Genomic DNA, 15320 nt, shown 5'->3' on the forward strand with positions numbered 1-15320 from the left:
TTTTGCAAATGAAAGTTCCATGTCTACCCGGTGAGGTAGACAAGACATAGAGCTTTCAGTCAGGTCACTTATACAATATGTGTCTAAAAGTGACTGCATTTCAGACCATGTCTGCTCTTGGAATGATTTATAATTAAAGACTACTATTATGTTAATCTAGCAAACCTCTCTTCCAATAGAGAGAAATTAATTTACTGGAAAAATATAGTATAGAGCAAGATAGTAGAGCCACTGCTGTATGTTTTGAATAAGTAATGCTAAAACATGGTTTTCCAGTCAACAGCTGTGTCAAGAAGGGACAGGACAATCACGTCTTTGACTATCAGAAGTTTACGCAGCAGCAATGTCATTATTGTAGCACAGATGTTGTCTGCCTCAGATATGGCCTGTTACGGAGGTAGCTTATTCTTATCAATTGCTGTGTACAGACAGGACGGAGAAACAGCGTGCAGGAAAAATCTTAATCTGAATAATGATTGACGTTGTTTTCATAAAACTACATGGTTGTATATTTTAAATCTGTTTAAATCTGTACTGTATCATAAGTCCAGGCTTACCTACTTGGAACCACAAGAGGGCACTTTGCATGTAAGGTATGCTGTCTACTTTTTAAAGTTTTACTGTACATATAAAGAAACTCAGAAAAATCAAATGTTCTGAAACATCTTTAATCATACACTTCCTGTGCCATGTCTTAGTAGAATACTTAATGAGGAGTGTAATCAAGGCTGTAGAGTTTGCTCCAAGCAAACTCACATCCAAGCTAATGTGATAATATAGAAAGAGAAAAGTGGGAAGAAGGGGAGTGGCATTTGTAAATAAACCTTAAAGCAGTTGTTAACTGTTAAGGTCCTTTAAATATTAGATTTCAGTTGGATGCACTCATCCCTTTGGAAAATATCTTCATATCATATCATGCTTTAAGTACATATGTCATGTAGTACTCAGCTGTATATGTAAGTCCTGTTAGTTCATATTTCTGCTGCCCGCTTTCTGGAGTTTATTTTTCCATCTCACTAATCTTATTCCTTCAGAAAAATATAGATTCCTAAAGAGGAATGTAATTAATAAAACTTTAATTAGAAGCACAGCTACTTAACCTTTTGTATTTCATAGTCTTAGCAGCTAAGTGAATAAAGCTAGTTCTCCAAGTGTATGGCAGCAAATGTGGTAGCAAATTAGACCTGTATTCTGAAAGGTAAATGTGTATTGCTATTCTCTTTCCTTACTGCTTCGTAAGTTGCTTATTTGTTACAACACCGCAGGCTTTTTCAATGATCTTTTTAACTTTGTCCAAAATCTGGTTGCATAGCAGTTACTCTATACAATATAGGAAATAATGGTATAAGTACTCGTTATTGCAAGTACTACTTCTTGTGAGGAAACAATGCATTTTCTTAAAAAGATTTTTTTTAATTTATGTCAGTGTTTGAATTATTCTTTATTTGTTACTAAATGTAAACTTACTTACTTTTAAAGCTAGAGATATATTTACTGAAATTATTGGAATTAAAAAGAAAGAAGTTCCTTGAAAAATTGTGCAAAAATACAAAAAATAAATCCCTTAAAAGTAGAGATAGGCATTTTATTTAGGAAATCAATTACTGTGCCTTCAGTTCAGTAAAACTTGTGGGGTTCTGGTCATGCTATTACAAACCATGGAAATTGTAGGGTTTGCTGTAAATGTTCCTGAAGAACATGGTCAGTAATATTAAACCTTTTGTCATTTGGTCCATTTAAAAATTGAAAATAAATAAGCTTTTAGAATTCAAATGAAATCTAACTGGATCTAGAAGCATTTTTTTAATTTTTGATTCTATCTTCTTACCTTTCCTTGATAAATGACTCGTAGTAGCAATTGAAAGTTTTGCAGACAGTTGGTCCTCTTATTATGGTTCTTTGTCTCTCTGAAACCTCAGATGTCTGCAGGCTAGCCCCAATGGATCAATCTTGGTGGGCTCCAAGCAATCCAGCAGTAGGGAGGCATTGTACTTAGTTACAGTATGGCGTATTAGTTGAAGGTGACAGAAGGGTCCTTGTAGATTAATTTAGAGCTATCAGTTCTGGCGTCATTTCTCCCTTTTCATGCTTTCTCTCAGCTCTCAACCTCGCTTGACTTTTTTGCAACAACGATATCTGTCTGGTGGGGTTTTTTCTTTTTTTCAGTTCAGAAACTTGTGCTTGTCTGGTCTTAAGAATGTTACAAGTATCACGGGTGTATGGAATTGTATAGCCTAGCAAAAAAAAAAAAAACCTATATACAAACATAAAAGCATATTCTGAATCTGATTATGTTTAATCTTAAATTATCATTTTTAGCTGACTCATTCTGTGTTTCTTTATCAATTCTTTTTTATGTTCTTGCAAAAGTCTTCCAGAGCAAGATTTAGGTACAGCCGACCTCTGAACATAATGAGCGGCAAGTAGAAAATGGGAAAATATTGTAGGTTTTGCATAGTTAAACAAGTAGATAGGACTTGTTCCTAATATATGCAGTACAAATTGGTATTAATTTTTTACACAAAGTGTCAATTAATACAACACTTCAAAAACTTTCTGCAGTTTTAAAATGTTCTCATGTGTCTGGCTTTACTGTTACCTCCTATTCACTGTTTTTACTTTTCCAGTGTAAACATCTTGCAAATGCATTAATAAATGTTTTGTTAGCACTGACCTTTTCCCTTACACAAACATTGTCCTATTTCATTCCATCTTATACAAACTAGTTGGGCCTGCTTGATATTTAGAGAAATGAAAGACCGATAGGTGGTGCAGGATCTCTTGTTATAACATGATTGCTTAAAATTCATCTCCTTGAATCAGAATTAAATCAGTGCCTCACAGTCAAGTCCCTTTTGCAACTGGAAATGAAGTTCTGTTTTTTGAAATTAGAGGGACATTGTTTTTCATTTAACTTGGACCTCTTTATAAAACTAAGGAGATTTTAACACTCAGTGCCCTGTTAAATTGTGACCAACTTCTTTACCGCCTATTTACATTTCTATTACAGTTTCAAATAAAAACCCAATAATTCAATTTATTCTCAGAATTATTTCTGTGAAACTAGTCATAATAATCTGCCTGCCTGGTCTGTGAAAGGAACGCTTATGTGCAAAAAGCTTACAGAAATTTCACTTTATTATTGTATTCTTACCCGTTTGGGGAACAATGACTTCTTATGGCAGACCCCTTACAACGACACGGATTACAAATATTCACCACCTACCATGCTTTTATTCTTTACAGCTGGCAGTCGTTTTTGGCCAGAGATATCAAAATCTTGACCTACATGAAAAGAAGTGATAATTTGTGAACAAGTTCATACCGTTCAGGATAATCAGCTACCTAAAAATGAGAAAGGGGGACAATTGGCTAAGTAGTGATGTAGCAAAAAAGGATTTGGGGGTTATCATGGATCACAAGATGAGCATGAATTGTCAAAGTCATGGTGCTACAAAAAAAGGGAAAACAAGCCTCTGATATATGAACATAAGTATTTGTTGTAAGTTAAGAAACTCAGCCAGATCTTAGTTAACAACTCCATCTAGTTTGGGGCATTGCAGCCCATGCTGAAAAATGTTTACTAACTGTGCAGAGTCCAGAGGCGAGAATGATTCTGAGAGTCAATTAAGAGGCGTAAAGCCCAGTTGCTATCCATTCTCCCATGGTAGAAGAGCTGTCGTTTTTCTCCTGTTTGTTTTTCCACATTGGAAGCTCTCTATTCATTACTTTCATGCAAGCAAGAAAATGGCTTATTAATGGAGTTACAGTAGTTTATAGTGGCTATCGTCCTGACACCAGAATGTAATTACTAGAATTTGAAAAAGAGTTATTCAAAAATAAGTTATTCTAACAAGTATGTGGGGGAAAAAAGAAAGAAGGAAGGTTAAGAACCTTCATGCAGCAATGAAGATGCTGCCTAGAGGGTGATTTTGGTTATTTTTTAGGCACATGTTTGAGAGAAATGTAGTACATTCTGTAGTGGTACAATGTAAAAATAATATAATGTAAATGTTAATATAGTTTAAAGGAAGGTCAGATGTACCTTCAGGTACATTTCTTTGTACTTGAAGTTTCTTACAGTAATGCTTATTTGGTGCTTAGAAGCTCTGCAAAGTTTTTTGGCTGCTCGTGCTTCTCTGATCGTGCACTCCTTTGCAAAATTCTGTGGCTTCGAAGTAACCCCTTTTCATTTCAGCAATGCATTCTCTGAAATATTTCAGGAAACCCTTATCCTTGTGCGTTTATTTCCTCTGCATCTATGCAGTCATGTGAAGTTCTGCAGTAGTATATAGATAATTATCAAAACACATATTCTCATCTCTCAAGATGTAATACCAAAAAGTAGAATTTGTCTGTTTTGGCTAGGGAGAACTTACTGAATGTTCTAGTTATGTCCCAATATTAAAAGCAGAAAATGTGCAATATATTTCAAAATCGATAAATACAATTATTTTCTTATGGGAAGGGATTTGTAGAGTAAATGTAAAAGCATTTTAAGTTTATATGAGATAGTTCAATGCAGTTGATTTTTGGGTGTGACATATATGAATTGGAAAGGAGGAAATTGCTTGTATCCTGACAAACTTAGGTGTATAGAATAGTATATAGAAGGAGCGGGATTTATTGCCTAAGTTAATTCTGAAGTGCCCGCCTTTGCAACAAGAAAAGTCAAAGTTTCCGGAAAAAAATAAAGAAGCAGAAGTGATTAATGCCTGAATATGAATCAAAGCAATTTCTCTCTGGTTTTGGTTAAATGAGTTTAGTTAATCTAAATATGTAAGTTACTGTTATCATGTAGCTTGACAGTATACATTGGAGCTAAATGGATGTATGCCATGTAAAGGTGCTACAATCTTTAGGTGAGATTTTTCAAGAGAATCTAGTTGGTCCCACTTTCAAAATGACTTAGAAGTCATAGCTCCTGTAAGTCAAGAAGAAAAAGTCCTAGCTGTACAAGGTTATTTTGGTACATAACTTCAGTTTAGGTATTGATTCTGGTGGACATTTAGACTCCAAATGCCTTTTGAATATGACTCTTATTTTTCAAATCAGTTTTGGCAGTAGCACTGACATGCTTTTGAAAATGTCACTATTAGTCTAGATTGTTTTCGGTTGTCATTTCTGAATTTTCTCATGCTTAGATTTCAGTTATAACATTCTGGGTATGTGATTTCTGCACCTATTATGTTGTCCACTAACACTCCCATTAAAGCATTTATGTCTGGAAATGTACTGTTTATTTTAAAAGACATATTGTAAGTTATATATCTAGAACTGTAAATAGATTTCAACTATGAATTTTTATGTTCGACTATGAACAAATTCAGTACACAACCGTTAAGGTCCATAGCTGTTTATGCACTGAAAACAATTAAGTGTATAAAAACTCGCAACTATTTTGGTGAAAATTCATTTTATTGTTTTTTTAAAGAACTCAGCTTTCAATTAATATGAATGAGTTTTGCAGAATCTAACATCTTTCCCAGACCTTGCAGGCCTTCTGTGGACTCTTTTTCATGTCAGATGAAACACTGAAATTTTACATGCAAAGAATTCCAACTTTTCTTCATTCCAAACTGTTGATGTTTCCTATCCATATACATCCAATCCGTTTTTTTAAGCTAATAGGTACATGTAATTGTTCTGAAGCCATAAGTTTTCCCTCTCCTGTTAGAACTGCGAAACCGAGGTCTGTTCTCTTCGTCTGATTTTATTTGGAAAAGGTTAGTACCAAGTAGAAGATGGATCATTATGCATTACACTATAATGCTGTATAAGCCTGAAAAAAACAGGTAATCTAGGAAAGAACAATTATTTGCTGTAATTTTATTCTATATGTATTTACTAAACGTTGTAAGAGCAACAGATATTTCAAAGTTGTATTAGTCTTGCAGTATTTTTGAGGACTTTTTAGAAGTTAGCCATCCTCCAAAAATCAAGTATTTTCTATACTGTTTCAAGAAACAGGATAGCTGGATGTTTGTGATGCCACTCTTGTTTTCATCTTACACAGAAAATGGGTAAATGTCAAGTAATTTGTGTCAGGTGTATGCTCTAAATGAAAGTCAATCAATCATTTTTGGCTCTTTAGTGCAATGATTATCATATCAAAGACGCAGGAGGACATTAAAGATAATGGCTTTTCTGTTGTCTATTATCTCTAACAGACTTCACATAATTATTAACATATGTTCTGGTTTAAGAACAGTGTCAATATTTTGAGCGAAGAGCGTTTTTTTAACTAAAAGGGATATGTCTGTCAGCAAGTTTTTTGTCCATCTAACTAAATGAGAAATTACAATTAATGAATTTTGCATTTCCGCAAGAAGGGCAGATACTGCAGAAGTTGGAAGCTTTGCAGGGTTGAAATACAATGACTGTCTTCAGCTGTCCGCATAACATAATAAACAGTGTTCAAGCTTGAGAAAAAGTAATAAAATGCTAGTACGTTTTCTTTTGAGGCACTCTCACTTTCTTTTTATTTTTTGTGCCATGCTGAGAAGAATGAATATGGCATTTCCTTGTTTACCACAAAGCCCTACAGTCATGTAGGGTATGGAAAGTATCTATAAAGGATAAATATTTATTTTGTGACTCTTTTGTTTTTACAGTTTTGATAGGCATGAACACACTGAAATCAGTTTGTTACTAGCTCATTTCTTACCTCCTGTGTTATCTTGAGAAACTGTCATTTGCTTGTCCTTTTAAAAAGGCTAAAAATAGATTCTTTCATCCAGTAGAGTTGCAATTAGAATTACATGTCTCCGAAAATATCATGGAATATGGATAAGATGTAAAACTCTGGCTCTTTGTTAAATACATAAATCAAAAGGGTTAAACTTGACCCTCCTTTGAAAGAAAGAGAAGAGATAAGGTCTAGTCTTAAGCTTCTGAAATCTCATTGGTAACACTAGGGGTTTTTACGCAGAATGGCTTGAGGGGTATACTTACTTGACTCGTGTTGGATATTCTTCTTCTGTTTGAATAGGGTTTCAGCAGACTATTTACGGGTCCAGGTTGCTGACTTCACTATAAAAGTTAGTGACTGGAAATGGAGGGAAATGCTGTGATGTGCAGGACAGCTTTTTAGCTAATGGTGTCCCTCAGTACATCTAAAGATTATGGAAAAAACCCATGCACCAGCAGGAGGAAGGATTTAGATTTTAATCACTGAAGTAAACTGTATCTGTTCAGATTTCAGCATCAGAAAGTGTCCTGGACAGAATGTAGACATTACAGTCATACAAAACAGTGAAGTTAATCCTATAATATTTAATGAAATACATTTCTGGCTACATTAGAGAAACACCTTTTAATGGGGATGACAGAATAATTTATCTGAATGTGTTCTAGCTTCAGTATGTCTCCACTTGTAAGTTAGATGATAAATCTGTAAAGGTTATAAAAGGAGCACGTGTGTACATATCAGCTATGTACAAATGAACTAACTTAATAGTGTTAAAAAATAGTCAAGAAACACCACACAGGATAAATTATGTGATGGATCAGACAACAGAATGAATTAGACAGCACCAGCAATCACTGACGGTGTTGTCACTGAGCTGGAAGATGCTGCATCCATTACAGGGATACGTTCGCTCCTAGTCTGGAGGAGTGGCAGGCAAGCTGGCTGCCTTGTCTAGTACTTAGACAAACTCTGCCAGCAGACACAGCAGCATCAACTGGCGTCAGCTGGACGTTAGCTGCTTACCTGTCACTGCCAGCCACAAGCAAGTCCCAATATGCTGAGAGGTGATCAGTGATTTTTTTCTTTTAAAACATAGCCTGAATAGTACAATGCAGTCTTTACAAACTTCCATCTTATTGCCTTATGTTTTTTATGACCTGAAAAACTGCTGAATTTTTTTGTATCTGCTTTCTATTTAGAATTCACACACACACATTTAATTCCCTGTCAGTTACTTCCCCAGAATAACCATAATTTTGGGCAAAATGTTTATCTCTGAAAATGTCCTGTGTTTTACCACTGATTATACATTTGTATTGCAGAAATGTTCAAGTTGTATGTTAGTTCTGACATCTATGACAAAAGTCTATCTAATTCTTCAGCATTACAATGGTTTTTAGAATAGTTTTATCCCCTGTTTAAGCTCTTCTGTTGTCTTATTGCTCCCTTCCCACTGTCTAATGAATAAAATATTAGCCTTCAGTGAGAGATTTGATTTGGTTGAAGCTATTTCAGGTACTCTGAGTCTAGTTTGGTGTCTGGTAATTGTGACCATGTGTGCGTTTGTCTAAAAATGCTGTGAACATGCAGTTGGCTGGGCGTTTTGAAACATGAATCTGTATTTTAGCTTTTACAATTGTACAAGTTCTTCCTTCAGTTTGTTTTACCCGTCTTTCAAGAAGAAAGTCTTACTTGGCAATGTGAGCTAGACTGATCATATCTGGAGAGTATGTATATTAGTACTTTAAAAAATATTCTAATGCAATGATTTCAAATGTCACATTATCTATAAGGACTATAGTCTGGAAAGGTTTTGCCTCAAACTAGGCATGTCTAATACGGTTTATGACAACCTATGAATTTGCCCCTGAACAGGGTCAACTTGGAGGTCAGTGAATGCTATACAAATTGCATACTACTCAAGCCTGTAATTATCCCTGTTAGAAGTTAATGTGCTGCCGAGTTCAGCAAATTCATGTACAGCTTCAGAAATGACCATGATAAACTGTGCAGTTACTTGCATTTGCTCTGAAAAATCACAGTTAATGTGATGCGATGCTTACAGGGTCTTCATTTATCAAATCATCTTATGTGTTTGTGTACTCAGGAAATTAAGAACCTGAATTATTTCTTGTATAAATAATACATCTCAAATAATTTATGTTATATTCCTTTTCTAATATCCAATATAAATGTCATAGATATAGCCTGGAAAAACTTTCGTAATATATTTTGTTTGTGATATTGGCAGAAAATATGCAAAAACTTCTTTAATGTAAGTTCATTACATTTTGTGTCTCTACAGCAGGGTCATAAAGCATCTATAAGATTTTTGTTGAAGGCAGCATATCTTCTTATCTGTATTGTCCAGTATAATTTCAACACTTTATAAACAATAATTAACTTTGCATTTTTCATGTTAAAGTGTCACTATCATTTCTCTTTTTCCTGTATTTTTCAGCTACAACTCTACTTTTACATAGGTGAATGACTAATTAGTTGCACTGTTAAACATTCTTAGATCCCATATAACGTAGGAGTACAGTAAGCAACGTTTGTATGAATTAGTATAAGTTTCATCAGTTAACTCTAATGTAAGCATCTGTAAGAATATTACAGGGATAACAACTCTTTTTAGTTTTGGATTTTAAATATCCAAATATTAGTATTACCCAAATATTAAAATTAGATTTGTGTGTATATATTAATCTATATATACACAAAAATAAATGCGTGTGTGTATGTATGCGTTATATATAAAAATATTATACAGATACTAGGGAATATGCATTCAGTACAAGTTTAGATATTAGTTTTAATTTTACATCTGAGTTAGTGCTATCAATAATATTTGTTCATCAACACTAGCTGCTTGCATCTGAACATTTTTATTTTGAAGAACTTCACATCTGTGTTGAATTTTGTGACTTGTTGCTGTCATATCTTCTTTATGATACAAATCAAAATCACAAATAAAAACAGTCCAAGCATTGTGGGAAGTTTGGTTTTGAATCCAAGCTTCACATATCAGATTGTCTTAACATCTGAATTGCGTTTCTAAAACCTTGAAGGTTTACCTTTCATCACTTTATTTATGAACTGATCCACATAGGTAATAAGAAATCTTTTTGTGTAGCTTCTTTTAGTCAGCCAAAGTAACTTCCTTGAGCTTTTCCTTTCCTCCCTCTCATTTCCCTCCCTTCCCTCCTTCCCCTACCCCCCCCCCCCCCACCTAAAAAGATCATGGTCTAAGAATCAGGATGAAATACTGACAGGGGTCTGTTACCCAAAATATAAACAAAATCCTCAAATCCATGTAAAATGTCAGGGGTGTGGAGGGAGCACATTTAAACAAGAGTGAAAGGAATCCTTTCAGTAACCCCTAGTGTTCCAGAAGCAGTGTTAACAGGGCATAAAAAGACATTTCTCCAGTTCTCCTTGGTTCAGAAGTGATCCTTTGTCAAAAACATAGACTTAAATATGTTCATGTTGAAAAATAAATTATTGGATAGGCTGAGGAACTTATGAGATACTCAGAATGCCTAAAATAGTTTTACCTTGATTTGCTTAAGGAGAGGGGAAAAAATACATTCCAAAATAAAGATTCGATGTGGCTTTATTTACTTGTCAATAATATTCTACAAATAAGAGATGATCTTCTTTACTAGACCTGATGAGAATTAAAGCTTCTATTTATCAGCCATTTGTTAAGGTGCAGAAGATGAAGAGAAGTTGTCTTACTATCACATTTAATTAACAACAAGTTTTGAGGGTTGGAGAGACATTAAATGCAACTCAGAAATTAGCTTTTTTCTTTTGTGCTAACGAAGCCTCTGTGGAGTGGTTATTCGATATCAGATGACTTTGCATTATCTTTCTAGATAATCAAACTGTTGGATGGAAAACGATCTCAAACTGTAGGAATTTTAATATCCAGTTTGCACCTGGAAATGAAGGATATTCAGCAAGGTAAGTGTTGCCGAGCTTTTAGTGCATCTTATTTACATGGCTATGTTCTCATAGCACCCATCAGAGAATTTCTTATGCTACTGTATGGGCCTTTGTGTGTGGTCCTCTTTATAATATCAGAAGAATTGCTTTTCCGATAAAGTAAATGTAGAAGTTTCACCTAAATAAGCTAAAGTGAATAAAGGTCCGTCTCTTTCTGTACCTTTTCTTTTGCATGTCGCTTCTAATCCAGTGTTTTCTCAAAGCAGTTTCATATTGCTCTCCTACAGTTCCCTCCTTTTTCTTAAGCAAGTCCTCCACTGAAAAAAAATCAATAGAAGGCTTTTATATAAATCTGTTGGGTTTTAAATATGCAGTCTGTATTTGCTGAATGTTTAAATTTTGCTTCATTAACAGTATAAAAACCACATCAAAAACTGAGAATGCAGCTACCATGTAGCAATCGGAAAGCTGATGGCATTTTTCAAAGTGTAGCGCTACTCAGTGTATAAATTCCACTACTGGTAGAAATTATCTGGGTTTGCCAATATGACAGCAGAGAAATACAGACTTTTCAGAACGCTTGGGTAATTCAGATTCTGCTTATGTTCTGGATTTAAAAAGATATTGTTTAGGGATATTGTTTATTTCTCTTTCACATTTAAAAAGAAAAATATTCACCATTTAAAACAACTGCTGGAAGAATTCAAGTTAATGTCTGCTTTTTGCTATTGTTTTTCTTCCATCACATGCAAATACTGGGCAGGGTGTTGAGATGCTGCTGGCATTGATTATTAATTTTAGAAGAGCCTTCGAGCATCTAGGACTTGAAAAGCACAAGGGCTTACAGATGGCTCTTGGAGTGGAGAGAAACAGCGAGAAGAAGGAATAACTTTGTGCCTGCCAGTATTGTGTGAAAGGTATTGGAATGAGATGGAAAAAACCTGCCATTATTAAATATTTGAATAATTTGCTGGCAGGAAAGGGTAGCAGCTACAATCTGAAAACCGGGTAGTATTCCTAAATATCTTTGGAGACATTTTCACGACTTCTTATTTTCATGCCATGAAGTCCTATAGATAGGACATTCATGATGCAAAGTACTATTTTGGCTTTATAGCCTTGTTGCTAGCAAAATAAAGCGTGACTGCAGCATTTCACTTTGCGTCTGTCAGTTGTTTCCTGTGCTTGTATAGCTTTTGAATCCCTCTGACCAATTTACACCAAATTTAAGAGAAAAGAAAAAGTCTCAAAAATGTTTGGGTGTGTCTATGGTACCATCTGCAGCAAATCTACCAGTTGTCCCTCTACTGTGTTTTAGTTTGCGTTGCAGAGCAGTCTGAGTGCACAAACATGCTTCAGGATAAAACTAAATCAGATGTGCTCTAGGAGCACGCCAGCAGTCTCCAGCCTATACTCGGCTTTAAAGTCCACAGGATCAGACTAGATCTAGTTAAAAGTAAACCTCCCAGAAATGTCTAGAGCATGAACGCTGGTCCTCAGAACCAGCTGTTTCTCTCTACAAATCCATTTCTACTGGACTTGACTATTTGCAGTTGTAGACACAACTAATTTGGTCCTACAAGTTTAAGGATAATTAAAAGGTTGGTAGAAGAGGCACACCAAAAGAAGTACCATCACTGAAGGAAAGTTTATAACTCATCACCTCCTCTATTGTGAGAGGTAGCAAATAACTGGCCTGTCACCACATGTCTTGCTCGAGGCAGCAATAGGACAGCTGCTACGCACTTATGGAAACAGCTAAGAGATACAAAAGGGATTTGGGAATACTGTTAGTGGATTTTTTTTTTTTTAATTTCCAAGCAGTATGAGTGATTCTAATCAAGATCTGTGTGTAGAGTCTCTCTGGGGAAAAAAAAAACACCACAGTTCACCAGACTCAGGGAAAATGTCTGTACTGTGAAGGTAGCCTTCAGAAATGTGTACTGTAATGAAGATAACAGTGTGGTTACGCTTGTCTCTCTTCTAGCCTGTGTTATTACAATTTATCCCTTAGTTTTTTATTTAATTAATGGATATAAATCAGATCTTTGGCAATTCTAACTCCTGCTGGTCAAGAGACAAGTTCTGTAATGGCTGCTATATTCAGTGTACTGGATGAAAAAAGATCATCATTACAATAAACTCTGTACCTCATGCCAGCACCTCACTAAAAAAGAGTGTGATCATTTGGTGATGAACACCAAAGTTTTTTTATGAAATGGAGATACAAAGTTATCTCTCAGGAACATGAAAATTAAACATTCCTCCCTTTTTTGTGCCAGCTTTCATGGCATAATTCAGTGCAGCGGGAAGAGAAGTTAATTGTCTTTTGCAACTTGCAACTGACAGTGAAGAAGCTTGATGCAAAAGAAAATAAAAATGAAAAAAATAAGAAATCTAATTTTATTTGAAGTTGTTCTGACCATATTTGTTGAAAAGACACATTCAAATTAATTTACTATCTATTTATAATGTATTGGTTGTTCTACCTTAAGTGGCAGTTATAGAAAAACAAAAAAACTATCCTCAAATTACTTTTGTGAAGAACTGCTTTATGCATATAGATGCATGCAACATTGTAGAGAAGATCACAGAATCCCAGAGTGGCCAAGGCTGGAGATCATCTAGTCCCACCCCTCTGCTCAAGCAGGGTCATCTAGAGCACATTGCCCAGGATCACATCCAGGCGGGTTTTGAATATCTCCAGGGAAGGAGACTCCACCACCTCTCTGGGCAACCTGTGCCAGTGCTCGGTCACCCTCACAGGAAAGAAGTTTTTCCTCATGTTCAGATGGAGCTGCCTGTGGTTCAGTTTGTGCCCGTTGCCTCTTGTCCTGTCGCTGGGCACCACGGAGAAGAGTAAGATAAAAGAAGAGTAATTACATGAAAACTTACGTAGTACTTTAAATACTGTGAGATTTCTGCACCTATAGGATTGCCCTCTCCAATTATTTTAAGTAACTGGCTTAACAGCATATTCTTTAAATAGCTCAGCAGTGGCAACACATGTAATGGACCATATCTGGCACCCAGATGTTTCAGTTTGCATTTGATAACAAGCCAGCTGCCACACTTGGAGAAGGGAATCTCCCACAGATGTTTCTTCGAGAGAACGAAGGATACCCTTTGCAGACAATTTTGCGTTCTTGCTATATCTGAGTACAACCTAGGGAGAAAACAGCCTAAATCTGAATAATTATTTTAGCTAGCATTGGTGCTTATGTGATGCAGACAGACATTAAAATTGTCGTGCTACACCTATCCTAATACTCAGTTATTTGGGAGGTGGATAGGGAATAGCAGAACTAAATGCTGTAGTGTTCTTCTAAGAAAGACTAACAAATTCTATTGGTGAATCTGATACTGAAGAGGGCAGTATAGTTTCTACTTAGATCACTAATAATAATATTAATTTCCTGAGCAGAAGAAGCATACAGAAAACTATCTATCTGGACAACATAAAATTTGTATTTGTATTTAAAAATCAAATAGTGATAATCAAATTGTACACAAGTTTGAGATTATTTTCAAGGCTTCCTTCCTGCGGTTTTTAAAAAACATTTTACAAAAGGGATGAAGAATGGTGTAAATCAGCTTTCAGGTAAGGAATAGGCTTTTAGCTCTGCACAATTACAGAAGCAATCTCCTTTTCATGTCAGCACACTTCTGTATTACTTTTCCTATGGTAGTTCAGCTGAAGCATTACAGCTTGAGAAGCAAACTTGTGACTCAAGACTACTTGTGTGGCTTTGCTGTTAAAATATTAACAGCTCACTACATGGTGAGGAGGTTCAGTTTTGTTGCTAATTGGATATGCTGGTGATAAGTGTATGTGAAGACCCTCTGTGGGCACGGGTCCCAACTTATTACAGGTCCACGTTCCAGTCACTCAAGCCATTCCCAGTATAAGTAGCTAGTAGTAGCAGTATACTATAAAGCAGGTAATAGTGCTTTTTTCTGCAGCTTAGGTCATGTCTGCTAGCTTCTCATGAGTTACTGAGTTCTCTGGTCAAAAGTAACCTGGCAAAAATGGAGACCAGCCCAGATCAGAAAAAGTTTTAGTTTCAGTAAGTGGGATATAGATGCCTAGGTCCAAAAGAGTGATTATCCCAAATGCCTTCCTACCTCCATAGTGCTTTTGTTTTGCAACTGAGATTGAGTGGCACCAGAAATTCTACTTCTTTATAGTTGAGGAAGTAGCTCGCTAGTATACCTGATTTTCATCAGGATACATTAACTAGATGTTCTCACATATTAGTATGTGTTCTTTGTGACCAAATGTAAGATGCGGTAGGTCACTCCAGATGCATGCTTTATAGCATATTGCATTCTTTATGACATACTACTCCTTGAAAAACAGCTGTAGACTTTGCTAGAACATTTACCAAGGCAAATGTTTAGTACTGTAGCAGTGTAAAGCTAACAGAACTAATCCTATATGGCAAAGGGGAGAGTTGATCACTGACACTTGGCCTTAAGACTATTTCTAATGCTAATTTAATATTAAAAAGAACTCTTTCCTACATTTAAGCAATTAAATATAATGTCTGAAACCCTATTTATTATTATCAGAGTAGCACTAACTATAGCATGTTTGGTGTATTTGTTGTGCATTTCAAGCACTCTTGTGTTCATGAACAGTGTAAACTATCTAGTCTTCAAAATGTTCAAAGCTATC

At 35.5% G+C, this 15320-nt stretch overlaps 1 protein-coding gene across 5 annotated transcripts in view; it reads left to right on the forward strand.

The window, feature by feature from the left end:
* Window positions 1-15320, forward strand: part of FMN1 (formin 1) — a 195357-nt gene that overhangs the window by 96563 nt on the left and 83474 nt on the right. For all 5 annotated transcript variants that reach the window (XM_009689950.2, XM_009689952.2, XM_009689953.2 and 2 more), the window contains one exon: window positions 10573-10660. In XM_009689950.2, the coding sequence (XP_009688245.1) occupies window positions 10573-10660 (88 nt within the window). The remainder of the gene's footprint in view (window positions 1-10572; window positions 10661-15320) is intronic.

This window comes from Struthio camelus, chromosome 5, assembly GCF_040807025.1.
Source record: "Struthio camelus isolate bStrCam1 chromosome 5, bStrCam1.hap1, whole genome shotgun sequence".
Lineage (NCBI taxonomy): Eukaryota > Metazoa > Chordata > Aves > Struthioniformes > Struthionidae > Struthio > Struthio camelus.